At 34.5% G+C, this 27,098-nt stretch overlaps 1 protein-coding gene across 5 annotated transcripts; it reads right to left on the bottom strand.

Annotated features, from left to right (window-relative positions):
• Positions 1 to 334: 334 nt before the first annotated feature.
• Positions 335 to 26,547, bottom strand: ZUP1 (zinc finger containing ubiquitin peptidase 1). Of its 5 annotated transcripts, none has more exons than XM_079146282.1 (10): positions 26,264 to 26,547; positions 23,800 to 26,179; positions 17,200 to 17,310; positions 14,405 to 14,526; positions 12,696 to 12,864; positions 8,382 to 8,570; positions 7,926 to 8,091; positions 6,219 to 6,370; positions 4,918 to 5,138; positions 335 to 582 (listed from the first exon to the last, which is right to left on the bottom strand). In XM_079146282.1, the coding sequence occupies exons 2-10, from the start codon at positions 24,422 to 24,424 to the stop codon at positions 535 to 537; spliced, it is 1,803 nt and encodes a 600-aa protein (XP_079002408.1). In that variant the 5' UTR covers positions 24,425 to 26,179; positions 26,264 to 26,547; the 3' UTR covers positions 335 to 534. The 5 variants fall into 5 exon arrangements, with proteins under 5 accessions (XP_079002408.1, XP_079002410.1, XP_079002409.1 ...); XM_079146284.1 differs by having other exon boundaries at positions 6,330 to 6,370; XM_079146283.1 differs by having other exon boundaries at positions 23,800 to 24,363; positions 26,264 to 26,546.
• Positions 26,548 to 27,098: the final 551 nt, after the last annotated feature.

Below are 27,098 nucleotides of genomic sequence, written 5' to 3'. Positions count from 1 at the left end.
TTATTAAGGTTATTTCTAAGCAATGAGGAGGGATTTCATTATGTCCTCTAATAGAAAATAGTCAAAAAGTATAGTGTCAGAGAGCTTAAAAAGGAGACAACCTGTGTTTATACCCTGCATCATGATAATCTTCTTGGGCAAACTACTAACCTTGCTGAGTTTCAGCTTCCTTGTGGGCAGAATAAGAGTACTGTCTCCAAGAACTATTCTTAAGACTAACTAATTAATAGATTAAAATAGTAAGAGTAACTAACAGAAGTACAGACCTAATACATATTAGCTTACAATGATAATACAAAGCTGGTTTCTGAAACATACATAAGAAAAAGAAAACTCACATTGCAAACAAGACATTTTATTGAAATAATTACTAAATAATGAAGTAATACAGATATAATTTAATAGAGGAATTTTAGAAATTAAATCATATGTTGAGTACTTAGAGAATTCATATTCTTAAATTGTATTAAGGAGTTTAATATCTGAATTTGGAAAACAAAATATAATTCCATAATCATTGAAATACTCAGTTCTTCAGGGAATCTTCTCTGCTGTGAAGACTTGAGAAGCTTGTCTCCTGGCCTTGAAAAGGAATTTTTAAAATGTATTAATTGTAAGCTAGAAAGTAATTACATTATATATTAAATATTATTTTAAGAGAGAAATAAAATCTGAATTTTTTTCAAGTAATGAAAATTCCTAAAGCAAAATTCCAGCCTCAAACTTATGAAATTACAAATAACAGGTTTTTTTAAAGCCAAGATATAAAGAAATTAAAGAAAATTCTAAATAAAAACAAAACAATGAAATAAAAAGAAAATGTAATCATCCACGGCATCATGAGTCAAAAGTAAAAATGCTGGCTCACAGAGGGGAAAACAAACAAACAAACAAACAGGATGGGAGAGAGGGGAAGAGAACAACAAAAGTGGAGAGCAAGAGGGAGTTTCGGAACAAAGAACCTTTAAGAAGACCATCTCCCTCTGCCAGGGCCAGATGAAAATTAGTACAGGTCTTAATCCCAGCTACCCAGGAGGCTGAGGCAGGAGGAATACAAGTTCAGTGATACCCTAGGCAACTTTGTGAGACCTTGTCTCAATTAAAAAATAAAAAGTGTTGTAGCGTGGTGGGTGAGCCCCCAAATTCAACTCCCATAAAAATAAACACATATAAATATACACACAAACATAGTGAAATAGGAAATACAAGAAAGAAAATATAATCATCTCCCTTATTCTAGCCTTAAAAATGTTGCTTTAATATTTTTTTCAATGTGTTATTTTTACAACTCGAGTTACATATCAAAGCACATTAATCTAACTAAATTAAACAAATCAGGTTAAATTAAGTTCAGCATACAAGAATGACAGAATGGAAAACAAAAAATGCATGGGGTAAATTAACAAGTGCATATCAAAATGTGAAAAATAATTGAAAATGGCTATTACAAAGAGCTGTATTTATTACTTAATTGAACTGCATTAAGACATTTTCTAAAATAAATTAATTCACTTAAGTATTCCAGTGTCTACAACAAGGTCTGGAAGTAGAAGATAATCAAAATATACTTTTGGAGTATATGTCTTATGTTAAGTATAAAACAGTTATAAGATAAAAAAATTTTTTTTGAAAACCAACAACTTTGAATAACGGTAGCATGATTACTAAACTATCAGGACTAATTATAAGTCCAAATATGAAAAAAAAACACTAAATATGTAAATTTTTTAATATTGTAAAATGCCAAATTTGTTCTGAAATCTTACAATTAAAAATTTGTAGTTATTGGTAGAAGGAAATGGACATTTTAAAAGTGAGCTATACACATATAATAAAAGTAAAATCATTATTTTGTTCTTAGTAAAGTTTCAGACTTCCATCTGATGGTCTGCAGATCAATCAGTACACCAAAATATAAAAAGGACTGCCAAAACAGAAAGAATAACTATAAGACATAAATGATAAACACACACACACACACACACACACCCCTAAGGATTTAAGGCAATATGTAAAAATGTTACAGTGTTTTGTTTTTCAAAATGTAATATCTTTTTTATCATAAATTTTTATTTGTTCTTATATGTAACAGAATGAATTTTGACATTATACATATATAGAGTATAACTTCTCATACTTTTGGTTGTACATGATTCAGAATTACATTGGTCATGTAATCATATATGCACATAGGACAGTAATGTCTGATTCATTCTACTATCTTTCCTATTCACATTCCCCCTCCCTTCCCTTCATTCCCCTTTATCTAATCCAAAGTACTTCTATTCTTCCCTCCCCCCACCCTTATTGTGAGTTAGCATCTGCATATCAGAGAAAAAGAATGTAATACTTTTTCAAAAATAAATGTGAAAGGGTTCATGTGAAAGTGTAGCAAACATGAAACCATGAGGCTCTATGTTCTTACAAAAGAGGCTCTACATAAAAACTGCCTGAACTGTAGTCCTAACTCAAGTTACTTAGTAGCTATGTGACCTCAGGAATATAGCCTTAGCATCCTCATCTGTAAACTGGGAAGAATAATAGTGTCTACCTTACAGTACTGTCTTATAATTAAATTCATTAATATATGTGCTTAGGATAGCACCTAGCACAAAATAAGCACTATAAAATAAGCATACTATACTTATTTTATTCCTTCTCTACCTGGCAGTATTGTACATTGTTAGCCAAGTTATGATTCTTAATAGTGAAAGACACAGCTGCTGCCTAAAATTAAAAAAAAAAGAAAAATGGAACAGCATCAAATGCACAGTGTGGGAACCACATTTTTAATATCATAACACCAACCACCCAGTTTTCTAAACTAGAAAAGTGAAAGTCAACTAAAATGTTCAACTCCATGATATGATAGTTTTTGACTATACATATGATCTTAAAATAATCTGTGAGTAAGCATCTTGGTGTTTTTAAATAATTATAATGATCCCTAACTTCAAATGGACAAATTGGTGATAAGATGAAAAATATGTGTGATTTCAGTATTTAAGTCACTGCAAAGAAATCTTTTAAAGCATCATAATTAAACTGAAGAACCTATTAAATATTATATCCTAAGTTATGATTCTGAAAAGGTTATTCTAGCTCCTTTCATTTTAAACAGGCCTTTCTCCATGATTCTGCTATTTCCTGTGTTCTTCTCCAGTACTCTGTCTCCTCTGCCTTTAAAGGGAAGTAAAACAATGTAAAGTACTCAAATAGGGGTCCTTTTCTTCAGTTTTTGGGGCCTGTGCATTTTTTAGACTTGATGTGCTATAATTTAGCTTCAGTTCATAACATATGCAGGTTTTTCCATTTCTAGAATTTTTTTTCTGTAACAAATCATTCATAACTATGAGGGATAAAGCAAGCAGCAAGTCTAAGTTAAATTCTAGAACTGTGTATAAACAATAAGATCAAGTGCATAAAGCAGAGCAACAGGAATCATGCAAGTCATATTTTACTAAACTGTTACGCCACCTGCAATTCCCCTCAGTGCTTGACAAGGATTCCACTGAGTAATAAAGGTGTTTGCAAAGTCTCATCGTATCGGGAATTCCGTTGCGGACTTTCCTTCCTTGCTTGCTTAATATGTGTAGATTTACTATTAATATTTTATGTGTTTTCCATGAAAACAGGGGTCTTAACAGAACCAGGGTTAAAACATAAAAACCAGACTTCTAATGGAACAGTAATTTCAGATTTAGTCATTTGTAATGAAACTTTGAGTAACCAAGAATATTATGAGAAAATACAAAAATAGATTCTAGCTGCTGATCCCCTGTTGACTACTCTCAGATGACCTGAAGTATGTAGGCAAATAACTCCAACCCCATCAGGAATGATTAACAGGAACAGAAGAAATAAAGAAAATAGAGTTCCTACAGTTAAAACACCTTATGACAATGCTTATTTAATTAATGGAAAGACATGACATCCCTACAGAGGGATGCCCCTTAAGCCCCTGGATTTAGACCCTCCTTTATCTCCCATGGGATATTTACATGTAAAATCAGGACATGTTATAATTTGATTTGAAAGTATACATACAAGAGTGCAAGATATTCCATTTCTTAAAGATTAGGATTTACTAAATGCTGTAAATATTATTGGCCACCTATCCCCCGGAGAAAAAGTTCCTCAATGTTAAGTTCACACAGTAGAAGATGATGTCATATTATTGTTAGCTTAAACTGTCTAGCACTTATTAACCACAGCAGTAGCCACACAACTGATATTTACTCAACCCTGCTGAACTTGCTTTAACCTTTATGATTAGTTAAGCAATATTAATATGTCTTATTGTTTAGTTATAGGTTATCATGAGAAAGCAGTTACTAAAAATAATTAGAATATTTCATTGCCTGGTCTAGTAACGATTATATAAGATATTTTTGTTATTTTTCCTTGTGATCTTTTCCTGTTCTGGAAAAACATGTGTAACTGTCAACCTTTTAATGTATAAAAAGCTGGCTGGGAGAAATGAAATTTAGAACTTAGCATCCATTCCTTGAGTTTGTGTTGCTTTGTTCTCCACCTCGCCAATGCCTACTCCATCACCTGTGACCACTACGACCCCTGCTAGGGCTGGACCCCAGCACTAAACAAGAATTATAAAACCACTATGAGTTAGGTCTCTGGATTAAGAGATTTTTTTCACTGTATTTATTATTATTCATAACTCACATATTAAAAATTAAGCTAAATATTATAAAATTAAATATTTTTATGAAGTCGGATGAAGCAACTGAAAGTTGCTTTTAAGTTTAAAGTTATCCACTCCAGAAACTCAGTAATTTAAAAACAAATGCTTTGTCCATTTAATGAGACAGAATGAGGTGTTAGGAGATACAAAGGGATAATATTAATTTTAACTAAAAGTTTTAAAGTAAGTTCTGCCCATTTAAGCGTCATACTTACAACTTTCTCCTCTGAAGAAAGAGCACCCTCTACTGCCACTATCTGGTATTGCTTATGCTTTAAATTTCCCACAAATTTCCGAAGTTGCTTGAGACCGCTAGCCTCTATGTCTTGCTTTAATAGTTTCTGCATTTCTCGAGAAGGACATCCAGGATCAAATATCAGTAAACATAACGTTCTGTTTTTTCTCTCTTCAATTCCAACAATTGTTCGACTATGACCTATCAAAATATAAAGTAACCAATATATGTCACATCCACCTTCAGCTGTATATACACAGATATTACTGTATATATAATCCTGTTCTCTGTATATATGGATAATGTGTGGACATATATTATGTGTTTAGAATATAAATATGGTCAGTCTCTAACATTTCTGTATCTGAGATCTCTCATAATGCATAAAGTAATTTTCAGTTTCCTTGTTTCTTTAGTTTTCTTTTGTTCAATTTTACTTTTATAAAGCCTTCATTACAAAAAATTCTGCTTCTACTCCACCACATTTACCTTTTTGTTTCCTAATCCTTTGATCCCTTTTTCTTTTCCCACTCCCTATTCAAATTATCTTAAATAAAAGGGCTTGAAATTGACCTGCCTAGAACAAAAATACTCCTAAAGGGAGACAAAAAATTATATATACTAGATATCAATGGGGAGGGCTTAATTTCCCCTGGTTTGTATTCCTATACTACGATTATGACTCTTTATCCTATCAATTCAAACCATCCATTTAACAAACTTGATCAAGTATCTCTATGCCAGGTACTATTCCAGCAGCAAACAACACAGCGGGAAACAGAACAGACAAGTGCCTCACATAATAAGAGACCCTGTAAACAAAGAAAAGAAGTGAAAGAAATGCCAGTAATGGGTAGCTGGGATAAGGAGTTGCAGTTTTAAATAAGGTGGGGTCAGAGAAGGCTTCATTTAAATGACATAAGTGATGAACAATCAAAGAGTGAAGCAAAGAAAATGACAAGGGCTGAGGATATAGCTCAGTGGAAGTACTTGCCTAGCATACATCAGGCCCTAGGCTCTAGCACTGGTACCACAAAACAATAATACCAACCAAAAAAAAAAAAAAAAAAAAAACAAGAAACAACAAGTTCAAAAGACCCTTAAGATGCCAGGAATATACTTCATTACCCAAAAATGTACTGTAATGACCAAGTAGTTATGAAAATGAGAGTACTGTCACAATATTCTTCCTCCTCCCCTATTACCAGAAACTTAAATTGTCCTAAAGTGATAGACAATTTGTTGTCTTCTAAAGAACATCATTCTATGAGTTATACTAACCTTGATGCTGGAGATAGATAGGAGGTTTAGACGTACATACTACCTTTGGATTCCCTTCCCTCTCTGAAGAGTAATAGTTCAGTATCCACTCAAATAAACGAGGATGTGTACCTGAAGGACCAGTTGACTTGTGAAAATCAATAATACGGCACCTATAAAAAATTGACAACATGGATTTTCTCTGAGTTAAGTGTCAAATACAAAAAGAAATTTATTTTAGAACTAATCTTATCTATTAATTCTTCCTAAGAAGATGATAAATTTTTATTAGATGATAAATTTTTATTATTTAACTGGGAAATTGTTATCTTTGTGGGAGAAATAATTATGTAAATAACCATTCACCAACAAGATTTATGACTGATCTAAAGAGTAAATGAGGACCATGCTTGACTTTTAAAAGTCATGGACATATAATCAGGACATAGTTTTTATTCTAAAGCCTTTAATCCTGATGATCAGTTAGAAGCTGATTTCTGATTTTACTTCTTCAATAGCCATTTGTGTACATTAAGAATACTTTCAATTTTCTCAAATTTCAGTAACAGACAAGAATACATGTAAAGATGACAGGAACCTGTGTGTGAACCCACATCTGTCCTTCTATCTATCTCCTACCTGGCACCAGATAATGGTGGTATGCTTCCTTCAAGAAAAGTCACCCTTGAATAAATACTGGTCATACTACTCAATGACTATTTTACAAAGGTCAAGTATAATAAAAAGCATTAACAGCATTATTATCACTTCAGACCACAGCACAGATGACAGCCTGTTCTTGTCTCTCTTGGCAATAAAATTTCCAAAATATCCATGCTAAACTCGGTCACATTATGTTTAATGCTCAGAGTTTGCATCTAATTACTGAGTTTCAGGTGCTCAAATAAACTTCTGGATAAACTGTTTAGATGTAGGAACAATGCTTTAGGGTCAGCAGTCTGATTTCATGTTTAGATTTAAAATAGTTAATAGTACCTTATGGAGTATAATTCTACACAGAAGAAAAGGAAGACATTTAAACTATCACACAAATACAAGGCATATTAATAAATAAGCTTTACTAAACTTTAATAAATCAGTAAAGAAGCTAGATCAGGCATTTTAGAAGAAAATTTTTCTTAATAATAAATTAAAAGGAATATTTAAGTCAAATAGGAAGAGGGAAAAGAAAAGGCAATGATTAAGGAGAACTTCAGGAAGTTTTTCAGAGGGAATAAAATCAGCAATGAGCAACATTTATACAATTATAATCTAAACTCTTTTATTTTTGTTGGGGGGTGGGGGAACCAGGGATTGAACTCAGGGGACTCAGCCACTGAGCCACATCTCCAGCCCTAGTTTTTGTATTTTATTTACAGACAGGGTTTCACTGAGTTACTTAATGACTTGCTTCTGCTGAGTTTGGCTTTGAACTCATTCTTCTGCCTCCCGAGCCACTGGGATTACAGATGTGCACCACCACGCCCAGTCTACACTGTCTTTAATAGAAACTGACTAAATAGAAACTGACTAAATCATGTTAGACTGAGGGTGAGTAGGTAGAACAATTAAAAAAAAAAAAAAAAGCAATAGACACTGTCTACAACTGGTTTTCACTACATATCTCTTAGATAAAAACAAAATTTAGGAAAAAAAAAATCAAAACACCAAAAAACCAAAAGCTCCCAGGTATAGCAATGACATTAACTGAAATTTTCAGGTACATACTTTACCCTCAGGGAGGTCAGGAGTGTATATACTTCACATGCTCCAATCCAGGCCTTTGTTCCCTGTAATTTGTTATTAAGTTGAGAGGCTCCCTGAGGATCAAAACCTTCCTTCCACGCGTCTTCAATCATAGACTGAATTTTTGGAATGCAAGGAACTGACATACCTAAAATTATTTTAGCAAATAAAGTACATGACAGTTAATAAAGTACTAAACAATATCATTTGGCAGTATATCATATAGTGTAAAGGAATCCACAATGTATTTAAGACAGTTATTCCTAACATGTATTATGTAATTCTCTCCCTCCAACCAGATTTCAAGTTTCTTATGTAAATATCCACCAAAGCACTTGTTTATTAAAGCTATTAATTATGCATGTTATATATTAATTCATTCCATATCATATGTGTATTATATCAGATGACAAGTTGATAGTTCTGCATTTTACATACCTTTCAAGCAATCATCATAGGCATCGTTTTGTAATAATGATGAAAGTAGCATTTGGAAATTTCTGTAACCACAACCCCAACCTTTGTCTCCTAAAGATGAATGAAAGTGATCCACCACTGCAGAAAGCCACACACGCCTCACGTCTGTGGCAGCATTCTGATAATATCTTTGAAGGGCTTCAATAATTCCTAAGAAAAGAGAAGATACAGAAGGATTTGGTTCCACCTTTCTATGGCTCTACGCCAACCTCACTCTCAAACTACATAGCTAAATCCTATCCATTTCATTTTTTTCTTTACCTTCTTACTGTTACAACTTTAATTCATAACCTTGCTTATTACTACAATCCACATTTCCTGACGCTAGAATATTATTTATTACACTGAATTCAAGTTGTTTACATCTCATACTTCTGCATCTGCAGGACTCAGCACATAAAAGTAGAATGGTTGAATGAATGAATTATCTCTTTGTCTCTTCATTTTATAATATATACTGTTGGAGACCATTCAGTTCTCAACAATTTGTTCCCACTCAAAAGACAATACCTCTCTATGACCCACAGAATAGTATCAGCTTATGGTATATGCAGCTTACTGCAAGCCATCTTCAAACTTATTTTTACTTCAGATCACTCTTCTTGCCATGAATTTGGCTGTGGCCTAAATGAACAACGAACATTTTGTCCACTGAGTTTTAATTTAATTTCAGTGTTTCACTTTGTATTTACCTTGTACTACACTAAGTGCTGAAGATAAAAAAAGATAACTATGACAATAGTTGAAATCTCATGGACTCAGACTACAAGGGCTATATGATAAACAAGGTGTTAGAACCAGGTACATATATGACTGTACTTTTTCCCTTTTAGTATATTCTCTTTGTGTTTAGAATCACAGGGATCCTTCAAGGATCAAATGATACTGTTCTCAAGGATCCTTTTTCTGTCTCTTTTTTTCTGAACAATCACTGCATTTATTTTTTGTGCCCTCTAGGTATTAGTCACATTCTATCACAGAAAACTACAGTTCTGTGCATATATTTTACATACTCTATGGACTCGTGAAGCTTATGAGCAGGGATGTCTTATTTACATACTTTATACTTTCTTATAACATGTGGCACCAAAATGACAATAACCAAATGCCTTTTATTTTAATGATGGATATCCTAAAAGAAGATGGGCTTTTGTTTCTAAGAAGGTAGATCAAAGGTCAATAAATCAAAACAATTAAATGAACAAACAGTTGTAACTATGCCTAGTAGTAGGAAGAAGAGAAATATAAATTGTAGTCATTTTTCAAAGAATGTAGGAAGATAATTAATTCAAGAAAAAGAACAATAAAATGGCATATAATTGAGTAGTAAATATCGTGGCATGGAAATGGTTAACCCAGCAATTTAGAGAAAGTATGATAAATGTGGATTTCAGTAACACAGACTTTGATGAACAGATCGAGATTAGAGATAATCCTTTAAGAATGAGAAGGAAAAAACCCTAAAAGTAACTGATACACATTATAGTGTACTTTGGAATACTTACTACATATAAGAGAGGAATACCTCATTATCTGGGTTACACTGTTTTATCAATGACATCAAATAATTGCTTTCAAGAAAAATATTCTTATAATCAAGTATTTTTTATTCCTTAGCATGTAAATCCCTTTTTTATGTTTTCCAGGATGAACTGATCTTTTGTTAAAATAATATTCTATTGTTAAAATCATAACAAGGTTGCAAATATATAAAGGAAGATTCTTTAAATGATGGCTGCTTCATTAACTTTTGCATCATTAACAAAAAATAAATGCCACTAAATCAACCACATCTAAATTACAAGACAGTTTATAAAAATGATATAGAGGGGAATGTTCTTCATTCTCTTACAGATATATTTAGTTTAAATTATGTATACTACTGCATTTATAACTCTAAAACATATTTGCAATTAGAAATTAAAGGACGACATAAAATAAATAAAAATAGAAGTTTTAACAGGTTTTCCTGTTAATGATTCATGTTGCATATCTGCTAGGATGCCCTATGCTACATAGACCTTTTCCACATGCAGACCCCTGAAGAAAGTATAAGGACAGCCTTCAGGAAAAGAACCATGCATATATCAAAATATAATATATGGTATTACAAATAAATAGAAAAAATATAGATTCCATAAGTGGTAGGAAGGTAATAAGTACTTTCAGACAGTGTTAGAAATGAAGGGGAAAAAAGAGATTCCTACTTTCTCAACCCTCCACATACATATGCACTTACACAAATTCAAAGAAATTAAAAATCAACATATAAAACATAAAATATTTAAAGAACATATAAAGGAACATATATTTGTGATCACCCCCAAAAGACACTTAGGACACAAATAATTTGGGGAAAAATTAAGAAGTTTGGTTATTTTCAGATTTTAAAACTTCTAATTAAAGACGCCATATACAAAATTTAAAGGCCACAAATAGACCTAACAAAGATATTTGCATTCATATACTCAAGAAAGGATTAATATCCAGAATACTTAAAAAATGCCTACAAATAATAGGAAAGACAACCTGATGGACAACAGACAGAGCAAGTGAAGATAATTCATTCAAGAGGAAACTAATTCAGGAGTAATCAGGAAAATGCGAATCAAAACATGTTCGTTCCATGTTGCATTAAATGGAAGAAACTAAAAAGTGTCACCATACAAAATGTGATTGGGAATACACTGGCGTGAACACAGATCACTCTGGAAAAATCAAAGCTGAAGATTTGTATAGCCTTAAATTTAGCATTTTAGTTCTGAATATCAATCTAGAAAAACTCTTGAAGAAGTTCTGTTCCTAAAGTGTAAGAATAAAATACTGGAAACAACCTAAATGTCTATTAAAATGAAAACAGATAAATGGCATAGAATTCACACAAGGAAATACTATAATGCAGCTAAAATTAATGGAGTACAGCTTTAAGAATCATTATACTTGAGTAAAGCAATTTGGAGCATACATATTGTATTCCATTGTTAAGTAGATTAAGCACATTTAAAATGGTATATAATGTTGATGGAGATGTACATATTAGTAAGAGTAGTAAAACATTGGTGACACTAACCAGTACAATATTAATGATAATGATTCCTTTTGTGGGGGAGTAGGAATTAAAATCAGTGAGGGGTTCACAAGGATTTAAAAATCCAATGAAAGAGTTAACAGCTTTAAAAACTAAAGTAAATGTGGAAAAACATTCAGATAAAAAAACAACTGGTGGTGGGAACAAAGATATTTTCATATAATTCTTTTTACTACCCTAACATATATACAAAAAAGTAATTTAAATAACCACTTTTCAGGAGAAATGACATGCTTTGGAACAAGGCTGACCTGATTATGAATACTGGCTGGGTCAATAACCGTTGAATAACCTTGCCTTCAGAAAGTTATTTAACCTAAGTGATATGACCTCATGCAGAATAAGTATACAAGAAGATTTTTGTTTCAGGTTAAGTGACATAATATATAAAAAAAACTTTTAGTATCCAAAAATATACTGAACATAGAGTAGCTATTAGCTCCACGGGAATACTGAGCATTTGGAATGTAGCTCTACTAATACAGGTGTGCTGAAAATTACAAAATACAAACTGAATTTAAAAGAATGTATAAAGAATGTTAAATATCTCATTAATAGTTCTTAAAATTGATTAAACATTGCAATAATATTTTGGATACACTGGGTTTAAACTATTAAAATTATAGACTTGTGATGGAGCAACATGATTTCGACTACTATAGTATACTTTAAATTTTACCTAGTGTACTTTAAATTCTTTTCCTGGGCTTTGGGTATGGGGTAAGATACTCTCTCCAGATGTTGGGTACCAGCTGTGAGTTACAGCTGCCAGTTATGACATCACAAGGGTAAACTACTGATACACTACAGGGTACTGTGTTGCTGAGCTATGATGTTTAGCAGCTTAGCTGTATTAAACGCATTTTCAACACAAGGTATGTTCCAACTTACAATGGTTTATCAGGCCATAACCCTACCGCAGGTCTAGAAGTTTAAGTTTCTATAATTTCACCTGTGTCTTTTTACTTTTTTAACGTGGCTCAGTGATATTTAACTCTGTACATGGCTTCTATTAGGTTTCTATTGGAAAGCATTAGTCTAGAAGATGGTTAGCATTCTACTTGAACTTACTCCCACCTCATACCATATAAACCTTGGGTTATAAAAATTGAGCAAGATTAAATGATTTTATTATCTCAGTGGTATATGCAATATTAAAACTATGATTTTGATGTAGAAATACTCACCGGAAGTTTTTGTTTTTCCATCATCAGTACCAAGAGCTAGCGATTCCATCATGTCAGCTTTTCTTCTATGAAATTCAGATGGTAGCATCCTACCCTTATTTACTTCAATCTCCATGTTTCGTAGTTGCTGTTGTTTGTATCCTCCAGAATTATCTAAACCATATTGTCGCTATTGAACATAAAAACAAAGGGCATAATTTTAATGTCCTTGTATGTTACTGAGATGGAAACATGCCACAGTTATATTTATTTGGAAATGTATATTGAAACATTTTGCCTTACATAGTTTTATATAAATCAACTTGAAGATTTTTTGAGGACTAAAGTACACGCGTGCACATATATGTATACACATGAAATCCTTGACTTATAATTAACAACTCTCTATAAACAACTACGGTGGCCCTTCTCCATAAGCAAACACTTTCTTTTCTTGTAGCAGAGAAAATAGAAGGTCCTATCTGTCTTCTAAATATATTGTAAAAGGCAGAAGAATTCTGAATATGCTACTCATGTTTTCAAGGAAACTTGTCAGTTCTTGTTACTTGTTGCCAGGCTGATCCACAAAGACCTACTTAATCAATAACTCATTTTACCAATCATGCTACATTGTAGTTATATAACAAACCTCCAAAAATATTGGAAATTTTTTGTACTAAGAATGTTGAAAAGGCATTTTGCATTTTATGTAATTCAAAAAAGACTTGGGAAAAGCCAATTTTCTTTTCTCCTCCAAATCCTGGTGGGAAAATGTTTTGTGAATAAATGAATCACCAGTGAGAAAGAAAATCCTAAATTAGATTTTCTGAAGCACACACATTTCATGGAAAAACAGCCACGTGTGAGATGTTAGAGAAAAAAGACAAAGGTCAACAAATCTGGGAAAATTATATGTATAATGCATGTCAGCATATTAAAGCTTTAAAGAAATCTAATCAAATTAGTTTAATTGAATACTTTTAAACCTACTTGATCATAAACACTTCTTATTTATACATTATTCTATAATACATAGAAAATCAACATTTAAAAACTCTGTGAGTGTTATTAGCCCAAATGACATTATAGTTCATAAATTAGAAATGAAAAAACAACTATAAAAATATAAATCCATTAAAAATATAACAGATGCTTCCAGTTTAGCTCAACAAATACTAAATTCAACTAAGGTAAACACAGTCTCAATATCATTAAACTGCACTTTCTATTATAAATGCTTCTTCTTAAAAGCCTGAAATTGAAAACTATTAAAAAATTTAGGACTCAGGGGGCACTTATTCTAAATTACCTTTCCTAAGTATTTATACAGATATTCAAATTCTGAGTCTCAGTCTCCCAATTTGCCCATTTACCTACACAGGTTTGAATCCACACTTTATCACTGAATAGCTGCCTAACCCTGGGCAAGTTACTCAATCACTCTATTTCCACTTTTTTATCTGGAAAAAAAAAAAAAAAAAAAAAAGGTATGAGGACAGACTAACTTCTCTGTGGATTTATTATGAAGATTCTGAAATACTCTGTATTAAGTGATTACTCCAGTGTCTAATTAGGATGAGTACTTACAAAAGGTCATTGTTATGAATTACAAGATATATAGAGAAAAATATTTTTAATAAGGGAAAAAATAGGATAAAGTGTTGAAAGCATATTTTAGAAATAAGAACTCTACCAAATCAAAATATTATAACTGTTATTAATCTCTGCACCTGCAGCTTCTGAAATTCTTCCATTTCTTGTCTTGATTCTTCAGATCTCCTCTTACTGTCTTCTTCTCGTTGAAGTTGGTGAGCCAATTCGAGATCACTAGAACACTGAACTCTATCCATGCCTGTTAAATATTTATTAAAATAATGTTAAAAATAAAATAACTGCCGCAATCAAAGCTTACCATCAGTTAAGTATTTTAAAAAGAGTTACAGCTACTGTTTGCCATTTATTCATGACTGTGATATCCAACCATGGAGTACAATTGTGGCAGAACTCAGAACTGCTTTTGCTAAGGAAATAATCTCTACTTCATCAATACCTAATATTCATTGAGTGTTTAAGCTGCAACAGGCACCTTTCATTATATTTATGACCTTATGCAGTAGGTTTTATCTACTGAGGAAACCAAAATTTGAAGAGGTTGAGAAATGCTCTTAACTGATGCTCGGTAGTATAAACAAGGTAGATTGATTTTTCAAAGAAATACTAAGGATGGGGGGAGAGGCAGTAATAGGAGCATAAAATTTACATTTGCAAAATACAAGTGATAAATAATAACTTATAGTTTGGTCTCAAATTATATAACTTTGTAACATCTTCCTAGTTTCTCTCAGATCCCATTAGTTAATTTCTTTGAGCTAGAACCTTGTCTCCTTGACCCATGTTATTAGTCAAGGTTTCTCAGAGAAATGGAACTGAGAAAGGGGTGAGGGGAGGGAAGACAGGGAGACAGAGACAGACAGACTGAGAAAATATGTATGTGTGTGTATATGAAACGATTGATTACAGGATTAATTCACATGATCACAGAAGCTAAAAAGTTCCACAACAGTCTGTCTGTAATCTGGACAGCCAGAAAATCCAGTAGTGTGGCTCAGTCTAAGAAGCCAGGAGGTTACCTGCTATGGTTCAGATCTTTCCCCAAAGATCATGTGCTAAAAACCTGGTAATATTAAGTATGATATTAGGAAGTGGGGCCATCTTCCAGTTGGAAGAGGAAGTAGGTCAGTGAAGGTGGGCCTTTGAAGCGTAGGTTTTTGTCCCTGGTCCTTCCTCTCATGCTTTCTCTCTCTCTGCTTCCTGGCAGCCATGAGGTGAGCAGTTCTGCTTTACCTTGTGCTCCCCACCATGATGTTCTGCCTTATCTGAACAACAAAGCTAAATTACTGTAAATGGTAACTTCTGAAACCATGACCCAAAAATAAATCTTTCCTCTCTTAAATTGACTTTATTAGGTATTTTGTCACAGGGACGGAAAGCTAAGTAACCCACCACCAAACCTGGGAGACAAAAGGTACAATGTCCAGTTCAAGGCCTAAAAACTCTAGAAAGGCCACTCGTGCAAATCTGAAATTTGATGGGCTAGGGCAGCAGTAGAGCAACTGACCCCAATGCAGAAGGAAGAAGCAGAATTTCCCCCTTCTTCAGCTTTCCTGCTCCATCCAGGTCAATTAGATGGTGCCTGCCCACTTGGAGGGCAAGTGTTCCTCACTCAGTTCACTGACACAGGTCAATCTCCTCTGGAAATATTCTCACAGTCACACCAGAAGAAATGTTTCACCAGTTCTCTGTGCATTCCTCAAACCAGATGAGTTACAGTGTTCCAACTAGGTGATTTAATTATGTAGCTGAAAATCCTTTTTTTTCAAACCTCTCAGCCACTGCTATATCTTCCTATTTGATTCCTCCTTCCATTCTTGGAATATGCACTTTGTGACTAAATTTTAGTGCACCTTAACAAAAGATTCGGTGATTTTCTTGGATCATATCTTCCTTTTATAACCCACATTAGACTTACATAATATATGTAACCATAGGAAGCCTATCATAAACAGAATAAGAATTACTAGATATTCAGCTTCAAAAGGGTATTCTTTCCCCAGTACTCCCTTACAATCTTGTCTAAGGTAATATGGGACACCAAATGGAGTAGGTGGTACAGAATCACCAGGATAGAAGACTATTCCATATTTGCTTTAGTAACTCTCATCTTGGAGCTGGGCTGACTGAGTAGGCTTTGTTGTGCATGGAAATCACTGATTCTGGTACAAGGTTCATTGATACTGGGTACTAAGAAATCCTCCCCTTACTGGAACTTATCTATATTCCTTTAGAAAGAGAGTAGAATACAATTGGTTTCTTTTAGGGTCTACTTTATATTTTCTTTCAGTAGGTTTGTGAAACTTATATAAGATACTTTCATGTCTAAGGTACCATAATAATTACTTAATGTCACAATTAAAAGTGACTGAGAACAGAGGAAAACTTTTATAGAGTCATTATTAACCACTAAATAATTTTAGAAGCTAGGGAGAGCAGCTGAAAATGCATTGAAAGACTTTCAGGTTATGCAGTTCATATACATTTTGAAAATTATATGTGCCATGTGGCAGTTTCCAAGTTTAACCATTTTTGCTGGTCAAATGCTAGTCAGTTACTTCTAGCTGATTAAAGAATGCCATCAACTTGTAAATAAAATACTTTCTAAATAACAAAGTTTAAAAATCATTCTCTTAAACTTTTGCACCTTCTAAATATCATTGGCCCTGAGCAAAACCCAGGATGCACAGCCCTATTACAGATGTTGCTCACCACAATTCATTCATCCTTTACAACTTCTTGTGACACACTTCTAAGGAAAAAGTTACAGATAGATAAAAATTATTTAAAGGAACCAATTTATTTTTAAATACTATGATCCCTATTCCCATATAACTAATATGAAAATCAGATATGTGTCCCAGGAAGTAGAAGTTAAATCAAGACATTTTTATCTTTATACACATAAACATACCTTGTCGAATGTTGCTTTCTTCTAAATGCAAGTCAACATGTTCCTGGAGAATATCGTAATTTGTACAAATGAGCCCACACATAGGGCAGTCATAGAATGGTTGATCACAGTCTGTATGAGAGACATAATCCAGTTTCCTTTTTAAAACTTTGAGATTTTTCATCCCATGTTAAAGAATATCTGCCACTTACTAACCATATAAGTAAAAGCACTTTGTGGTTAGGCTAAACATGTCTAAGACTATTTCTTACTACTCTTATTATAGAAATAAAAGCTATTTAGAATTGGACTTAAAAGTTATTTTTCTACTCATAGGGTCAAGATAAAGGACTGAGCATAGTATAAACCTCTCATCACTCAAAAAAATGAAAAATAATAATTAGCTCTAAGATCTATAGTCAAAAGAAGAAACATGGAAAGGAAAACCAAAGCTTAAAGTAGGGCCAGTCTAGATATGGAATTTGGGGCTTAATTCTCAGCACCAAAAGGTGAGATGCTTAACTCAAGCATCCTGCAAAGGGCTGAGAAATGGGATCATACTGTCTACCTGGGTGGAGATTAAAGAAAAGGAACTACCCGACAGCACTGGAGGTAGACAGGTCCAGCTTGCCCAGAAGAGAAGTAGAAGTACCTCTGTAAGACTCAGGCCTAAAGGTTAATGGGCACAAAAGATGGGACAGATTTGTGTACATACAGAGTGAAATCACTAGGCAATCCATAATTATAAGGCCTGGTTTGGAAGTTGTGATTGTGTGAAATGCCAAGGTGAAGAAACATGAAGCGCTTTACTGGGAGGAGATCATATGAGGGAAAATTCTCATTAAGTTGAATATTTAAATGTGAATTACAAAATATATTCATAGGTCCAATGTTATTATGGTTTGGATATAAGGTGTCCCCCAAAAGCTCCTGTGATAATGCAAAATGTTCAGAGGTGAAATGACTAAATGGTGAGAGCCATAGCCTAATTAGTCCATCCTAATTTGAAAGGACTGGACAGTAACTGTAGGCTAGTAGGGTGTTACTAGAGGTCATGGAGGGCATGTCCTTGAAGAGCTCATCTATCCCAGGCTCCTTACCCCTGCCCCCTTCCTGCTTGCCATTAAATGAGCAGACTTCCTCTGTCATGCTCTTTGGTCATGATTTTCTGCCTCACTTTAGGCCTAGTTCAGCAGGGTCAGTTGTCTGAGACCTCTGAAACCCAAAGCCAAAATAAACTCCCTCCTCTATGTTGTTCCTGTTGAATATTTAGGTCACACAATCAAAAGTTAACACAGAAACTACTCCCAAGAATTGGGGCCTTTGCTGTTACTATACAAACTATGTGATTGGGAAGCCTTTGGAGCTACTTTGCAGAAGGAATTTGGAAAAGTTTAAAGATGCAGGCTGAAAGAGACTTAGAATTCTGAAATCAGAGCTTAATGACTAATTCTGGTGGAAGCTAACATGACCAGAATGCCCATAGGAATGTACATTATGACCATGAGATTTCAGAAGGAAGTGAGGACTCTATTGGGAACTGGACTAGAAGTCATTCATGGTATACTCTGGCAAAGAACTTGTCCATGTCCCGAGTCTCTGTGTAAGACTGAATTTAAAGGTAATGGTCTAATTAATCTGGCAGAGGAAATTTCAAGGCAGCACAACATTCAGGCCATGGTATGAATACTGCTGGCAAATCTTAGCCCGGTTTATTCTGAAAATTGGGAGCAGAAAGCACAGCTAAATGATTTTAAAAACTTGCAGTTTAGCTAGAAAAGTGCATGTAAAACTGGGGCCAAGGAAGGTGTGATCATTAAAGAGAATACAACCGCTAGAGATGTTAATTATTTTGCACAGAAACAATAGGAAAGATGGCTTGAGGGGCATCTCAGAAATCTGCAGGACCACACCCACTGGAAGCTCAAGGATGTAAAAGGGACTATTCCTTTGAGAGGAGATCATGGGGATGCTCTGCTTGCATAGGGGGGCCTACAAAGTTGCGTACTATGTTCAGCCATGTGGGAGGCCAAGCAAAGTGTAGCAGGGTTGGGATCCCATAAGGATGATATGTGGAGCTCTGAAGGTGAAGCCAGAGCCCTAACGGAGACCCCAGGAATCAGGCAATACTTTTATCTGCCAAGAAAAGCTGCTAGTTGAGATGAGAGCCAGTCTAAAAGAGTGACCGTAGACACTAAAACCAGCAAGGTCAAAGTGGCAGGACTGCCCAAGCCCTTGGAGAGCACATCACACTGCTATGTGTCCTAGATGGTATGCCAGGAGTTCTGGGATGTTTGCCTGGTTGGGTTTGCATTCTGGTTTGTCCACATTCCTTTTTATGCCTTTTGGAATGAGAATGTTTATTCTGTGTCACTGTATATTGAATATACATAACTTGTTTTTGATTTTTACAGGGGCTCACAGCCAAGAGTTTGCTTGAGTCTCAGATGAGACGTTGGACTTGGACTTCTGGGAAATGTTTTAACTGTTAAGACTATGGTCTTCAGGCAGATGAACTAAATGTTATTTTGCATTGTGAGATGGACATGAGCTTTAGGGGCCCAGGGGAGCAATGCTATAGTTTAGATATGTGGTGTCCACAAAAAGCTCCTGTTAATGCTATAATGTCCACAGGTGAAATGACTGAATTGTGAGAGCAGTAGCCTAATTAGTCCATCCTACGTTGAATGAACTGCATGGTAACTGTAGGCAGATGGGGCACTGCTAAAGACGTGTCCTACTGGGGTTGTACCCTAGAAAGAAGGGTACATCTTCCCTGTGGGGTGGGTCTCTCTCTGCTTTCTGGCTGCCACGAGGTAAGTGGCTTTCCTCTGCCATCCCCTTTGGCCATGATGTTCTGCCTCAAGTGTGTAAAGCAATGGAGTCAGCTGTTTATAGATCTAGATCTCTGAAACTGTGAGGCAAAATAAAGTTTCCCTTCTTTAAGTTGTTCATCAGGTACTTTGGTGAACAAAAAGGTGACTAACACCAATGCCATGAAAAACGGTTCAGAAATCCACAAATGCAAAAAATCATCTGTGAAGAAATGGAGGTAAAAGTAATCTACAAAGCACTCTAACATAAGTATGTTAAACATAAGGAGGAAAGTGAATCTTTGAAAATATTCCCCAAAGCAGCACTCAGTGATAAAAGTACGTGGCTTCCATAAAGGACATTAAAAAGGGTTATATCTAGTATGTTTAAAAAAGTCATTCAGTCAGTTCTCTACCATAAAATGCCTCAGAGTCAATACCCAGAGGCAGCTTTTGCTCATTTTTTGGCTCATCACACTTTGGCAAGCCAATCCCTCCATTCCTTCTAATCTGAACTCATCATCAGCTTTCCTCAACAGGCAAGCACTATACCTCTTATCCTTGTATACTTTACCACCAGAATTCCAGGCTCCACAGATTAGCTATCATCATCCAACGGGCCATCCAGGGCTGATATTATCTCTGTCACTGTGCTAACAGTGAATCCATTTCAATTAGTCAGGGGCTATGCCTTAACAGTCTTTAACTATCCTTAGTACATCCACTCATTTTACTGAACTATCTTTCCTTTTCATTCCCTCAAAGTATCCTATTGTACCTTCCAAAAATTACATTATGTCATCAGTCAGCCTCTTATATCCACAGCTTTTCTCTAAATATTCACTGCACCTTCTGGCATTAACTGAAATCTGGGTGGTCAATTTCCTTGACAGCTCCTGAACACACATAGGCAATTTTTCTTTCATAATTCAGGGTCCCAGAAGTAGAAACAGTTTCTCTTTTGTTCCCTTTCATTGTATTTTCAAACAAGTTCTCTTCCTTGCTTCTTCAAAAGCTCCATCTTTCATTAGCTCATATCACTAGAATATAGCATTCCATATCCCTTCTTAGTAGTTAATATTTTCTGAAATTCTACACATGTCCTTTAGTTAGCTAAAGATTTCAGCACTTGGTTGGCAATCTTTTTCTAGCCCCTATATTGTGATCATTCTTAGCAACTTCAGTATCCATAGGAATGGTTCTTTGCCTTCATTCCCAATAATCTTTTCCTTCACCCTAACTGAACCACTGATTAACAGAGATATACTTCATTTGTATCTCCAATAACGGACCCACCTTTGAAATCTCTAAACATTCCTCCTCCCATTCTCCCACCTCACTTTTTTAGTTCTACCACTCTAAAGTCTTTGACTTAATTAAAATCTGCTATACAGAATGTATATACAGGCCCTGTGTTTTTGTCATTCATCACCTCTCTCTTGATTTTTCACTTTCCAGCCTACATTCTATGCCCTCAATATATGACTATTGCTCCTTTAAACCAGCTTCAAACTCCCTTGTTCCATTTTTTGAACCTGAATGTTAGTTAAACCCAACTATCTACTTTTGCAATTTCTGTACCTTTAGTGACAGTCAGCTTATTTTTCACTCCACTACATTCAAATTCATTTAGCACTAGCATTCTGAGAAACTTATATAGGAAACAGTACACAATAGAGTAGCATCAGGCACTTATCATTAGTGAAGTCCTCATCGCAGTTCTTAAATTTTTCATTAGCAGATAATAAAAGCATCTACTTAGAACACTGGTAGGAATCAACAGATGATTATCAAAATCAGTAAGACTTGAACAAGATTAAACACATTAGAAATTATAGAAATTTTGTTTCTATAAATGTGTAAGAGTTAAGTAAAAAAGAGAAAAAAATCCAATTTACAAAAGCAAAGGAAACTGAACTACAGAGGAATAAAGCTAGCAGAAATATACAATGAAAAAATGAACAAACAAAAAAACTATTAAGGAATATAAGATGACCTGAATTAATGTGGAAATGCACTTTGACCTAATTTCAAATATTTCAACAGAATTTCAAAGAATTTGACAAAAGTTCTAAAACTCAAACAAAAATAATGAGAATGTCTTATAATGAAAAGAAAAAGAGCTGTCTTATCTGATATTGATGACATTATAAAATTATAAAAACAGTGAGAAAGTGAGGAAATAATAGTCAAGCAAATAGTAATAAAATAAATAAAATAGTAATAAAATAGTAATAAAATAGTAATAAAAGAACAGAAACTGAGCCATACATATATGGAAACTTAATAAAAGTCAGATAAAGTACTATGAATCAGTGTTAAACCTACTTTCTATAAAAGGAAAAAAACTCAAAACTTAGATCCCAGAATCTCACAATATATACAGTACACTCAATACCTACATACACAATCCAGATAAAGAGTTTTTAAAATGTAAAAAAAAGAACAAAGCATTATGATTTTTAGGAGAAAATATAGAGAATACATCTACAAACTCGGGTCAAGAGTACTTTTTTAGACAATATGTGATAAGTAAACATAAATAAAGGTTAAATTCTGAACAAAATTAAAGTATAACCTATAGCCTATTGAATACAACTGCAGTAAAGGACTAGTATTGAAAATATATTTAAAAAGCAACTAAAAAAAGACAGTAGATAATTGGACAAGAATATAACAACAGTTGGAGAATGCACTAACTCAATAGAAAAGTAGACAAAAAATGTAACATGTACCTTGTAATAGAGAAAATTAAAATATATATGTGAAAAAGATACTGATTTCATTGACAATTAGGGAATACATAAAAAAGAATCTAGACACTATGCCATTTACGAAATTAATTCAAATGGATCAGTTATCAGTAATCTAACTGTAAAATGCAAAAACATTTAGACATTGGCACTGAGTTGTTAGTTATAGCACCAAAAGCATGAGTCATAAACAAATGTTATGTTTCATTAAAATTAAACACTTCCACTGTGATAAATACTATTAAAATTAAAAGTTCACACTGAGAGAACATAGTTGCAAAATACATATAAAGGACCTATACCCAAAATATACAAAAAAATTTAAAGCTTGACAATAAGAAAAAGGCATAAATCACATAAATGTACAGCTATAATGTACCAATAAAAATATGTGGGAAAAAAAGACAAAAAATCATAAATGTACATGCACCAACAATAAAGCCTCAAAATACATGAAGCAAAACCTAACAGAGCTGAAAGGAAAAATTAGAAAATTTATAACTATAAATGTAGATTTCAATAATCTCTTCTTGAAAACTTGGTAGACAGTACTAGACAGGAAATCAGCAAGAAAATAGGTAATCTGAGTACAAACAATAGGATCTAAGTAACATAGAGAACCCTCTACCCAAGAAAGCAGAAAATACTTTTTTCCCCAAGAACCCATGAAACATGACCTAAGATCATATCTTGAGTCATAAATAAGCCTCAATAAATTCAAAAGAACTGATACCATAATGTATTCCCTGGTCATAATGGAAAGAAGAAGTTAACAAAAAATTAGAATCCAAGACAGTCCAGATACCAATGGGTTAGGGGAAGTAAAAGAAAAGTTCCAAAATTAGTCTTAATGGAACTGAAACGTTATATATAAATCTGCATCAAAAATATTTCTCATAACTGTATTTTCATATTGCAATAATGGCAATGTTATAGACATAAACTTGATTGTTTTAAAGTAGTAATCTCACACACAAACCAACTTTAAGACACCTCATATATTAAATTGAGACTACTGCTACTTATAATAATTTATAATAAAATGAACATTTTACCTTTTAATGGAGTGTCTAAAAGACTGGCATGCTTTGTTTTCACATGAGTTTCCATATCTTGACCATATTCCTCTATTTTTCCACAAAATGGGCATTCAGGAGGACTATACATTGTTTCATAAATTGATTCTTTCATTTCAGATAAGCCAGACTGTTTTCCCCTACTTTTCAGGAATTTTCTAGATTCACTTAAGTTCTCTGAATAAACTTCATTATGTTTTAAAGTATCCTCAGGCAAGCTTTGAGCTGAACCTTTTGGATGATTAGATGCACAAGCTGAATGAATACTTAAATTAACTCCCACTGTACTCTGTAGACTGTTGTCCTTGTTATTTAAAGTTCCATACTGTGTTGTATCTAAGTTTCTTTCCTCTAGTGTATTTTGCTCAAAATGAGCAGTTTCAATATGAAAACACATTTCATCATAATTTACACCTGACAACTTGCAAAAAGGGCATATAACTTCATTCTCCATGTGAACAACTAGCAGGTGAGCCTTCATATCCGGTTCAGAGGTTACTGTTTCACCACAAATGTCACAGGAAAGCATGGTATGACAGGTAGCTAGAAAAGAACACAATATTGTTTTAGTGTCAAAGTAAGACTTGAAAAAAATGCCTTTCATAAAATGATTTAGGACAATTCTTTGGTAGTTAATACTGTATTATTTTGATGAAGAAATTTTCAATGTACTTACTGTTCCTGAAATACACAAACTTATTGACATCTTAACCAAAATTTCTTCACAGGTTGAGCAATCCCAATTCGAAAACCTAAAATCCTACACAATTGAAAACTCTGAGTATTGACTGACATGTTGCCACAGTTGAAAATTCTGCACGTGACCGCAAAGGATGAGTGGCAATTAAAATACGGGACATTTAAAACACTGTAAATAGGGCTGGAATATAGCTCAGTTGGTAGAGTGCTTGCTTCACAAGCACAAGGCCCTGGGTTCAATCCCCAACACTGCAAAAAGAAACAAACTGTAAAAGTTCACTTTCAGGCTATGTGTATAAGTTTATGAAACATAAACAAAGGTACAGATGAAACATAAATACATTTTTGGTTATGTTTGGGTCCCTTCCCCAAGATATCAATATCATGTGTTTGTAAATAATCCAAAATCCTAAAAAGTACAAAATTCGAAACACTTTCAGAACCAAGCACTTCAGATAAGGATACTACATTTCAAGATTGTAGTTTCAAGAGGCAAAGGTAATAACAATGAAAACAAATAATTTTTAAAATAAAGTATTTCAAAAGTTATGTCTGGGTCAAGGCAGCAGAAAAAAATTATGTTTAAAAATTGTCCAGGGGTTGGGGATGGGGGCTCAGCAGTACTTGCCTAGCATGTGTGAGGCCCAGCAAAAACCAACAAAAGATATTTTTAAATTAAAAATAAATTTACTTTCCAGGTAAGAAGTAAAAGACAACAAAAAGAAGTAATGTAGGAATTGGGGATTTAGCTCAGTGGCAGTGGGCTGGCCTAGCAGAGCAAGGCCCTGAGCTTGCTTGGTCCTCACTCCTGGGTGGGGATCAAGGAGAGATCACCTATTTATTGACTGATTAACCTAAATATAGAACTTTAAAGTTGATTGCAATGGAGAGAAGAACTAAACATATCTTAAAGGCACTTCAATAGCTTTAGATATGTCAAACTAATTTAGTACTATTTGATATCTTTCTACACATAAAGAAACCATGGGTCAGACAGGACAAGGTAGCCAAGAAAAGGTAGAAGCCAAAATGCTAATCTGGTCATACTCCACAGTCTGTATTAAACCCAAAGGAGAAAAGCAGAGAGGTTATAATAGAAACTTATCTCTGGGTCTAGAAAACTGGTTTACAGTTTCAGGTTTCACCATTAAGTGGTGTCATCTCTGAGGTTTGGTCTGTAAAACGAGTTGTATTAACAGTTACTTTTGGATTTCATGAACTAATAAAGTACTGACTACAAACCAGATGGTGTTAAGCAATTTGTAAACAATCAAGGTCACCACTCTCCTACTACAGCCCATTGTTCAGCTAAGAATTATTCTAAAATAAACAGGAAAAGAAAAATAAGGGCATTATTCCTTTCGTTTAAATATTTACCAGGCCTCCCTACGATGTCCTCCTTCTCATTTCTCTACATGCAAGTGAAAACAAGTCTCTGATTTTACAAGGACGTTCTCTTGGTTCCCCAGTGCTAGGAACCCCACTTTCGGAGTTTCTTCTAACGGCTAGGACGTGGTACAGGATACACTCGGATGTGGACTCAAAAGTGAGAGAACGAAGGCCAGTGGCAGGAGTCGGGCAGGGTACGTGGTCAGGGAGGCGGTAGGGGCAGGATTTCCGCAAGGCGGAATCTGTCCAAGTTCTGCGCCAAGGTCCCGAGCTAGAACACGAAACCAATCCAGACTCTACTGGGTCAAAGCTTGAAACGAGGTGGGGGGATTAGAACGGGACCCTCAGCTCTTACCCGCCCGGGGTCCAGCAGGTGCCACACTGCGCTCGGCTCAGCTTCCTTTTCGTCCAGGCGCTGCAGCCCGGCGGTCGGTCCCGCAGGCAGAGGAGCGAGGGCGCCAGTCCACTACCTCTCCGGCCTGAAAGGATGCAGCCAGGCCCTCCAAATCCCCAAATACCAAACACAGTCAGCCGACAACTAATCAGGGACACCCGAAATCCTAGTCCCAATACTGCATTCAAAATAATAAAAATAAATTCCTCATTGCCCAGGAAGGAAGGAATCCCAGTATACCCTGCTCCACGCGGGTCTGCGTTGCAGTGCATTCTGGGAGTCGTAGTCTTATGGGGTTTTTGCTTTCTGTTTCTTTTTTCTTTTTCTTTTTTGGCATCCTTCCCATTAGCAGATTTGGTCCTATCATTGAGATTTGAACACATAATCTGCTAAAAAAAGAGATAGAATCTGAAAACTTTAATACCGCATTTGATTAAATACACTGGGTGAGTCTTAGAGCAAATTGGAGTCTAAATTACTCATTGTCTAGAGTAGCACTCTTCTAATATAAAGGGTTTGTAATGCTACTGAAAGCATGGACATTTTTTTAAACTGTCTGTTTTATCTCAACTCCCTAAAGTTTCCCTCCAAGTAATGGTAACAATGCCCTTAAAGCTGTTCCAGGAAACAGCCCCAAACAGAGAGTAAAAGAGTAATTGGAGCAAGATAGTATTCAGGGAGTTAAGACACCAGAATCTACAACACCCTGTTGTAAAACGCTGTGAAACATGTTGTATGTTATAAGCAAACCCAGACCCCCTTTGAAATTTCCCGGCAGCTTTGTTCCCCTTTTCCC

The sequence above is a fragment of the Sciurus vulgaris genome (genome assembly GCF_902686455.1).
Source record: "Sciurus vulgaris genome assembly, chromosome: 7".
In the NCBI taxonomy this organism is placed as follows: Eukaryota; Metazoa; Chordata; class Mammalia; order Rodentia; family Sciuridae; genus Sciurus; species Sciurus vulgaris.
Note: the sequence above shows the minus strand (reverse complement) of the source record. Positions and strands in the feature narration are given on the sequence as shown.

Coding starts and splice junctions, on each gene's coding strand:
- ZUP1 (XM_079146282.1), bottom strand. CDS start 24,424: ATGAAAGGCATTTTTTTCAAGTCTTACTTTGACACTAAAACAATATTG. Junction 8,092..8,381: donor CTATGATGATTGCTTGAAAG/GTATGTAAAATG, acceptor AAATAATTTTAG/GTATGTCAGTTCCTTGCATT. Junction 583..4,917: donor TTTCTTCAGAGGAGAAAGTT/GTAAGTATGACG, acceptor TTCCTTTTCAAG/GCCAGGAGACAAGCTTCTCA.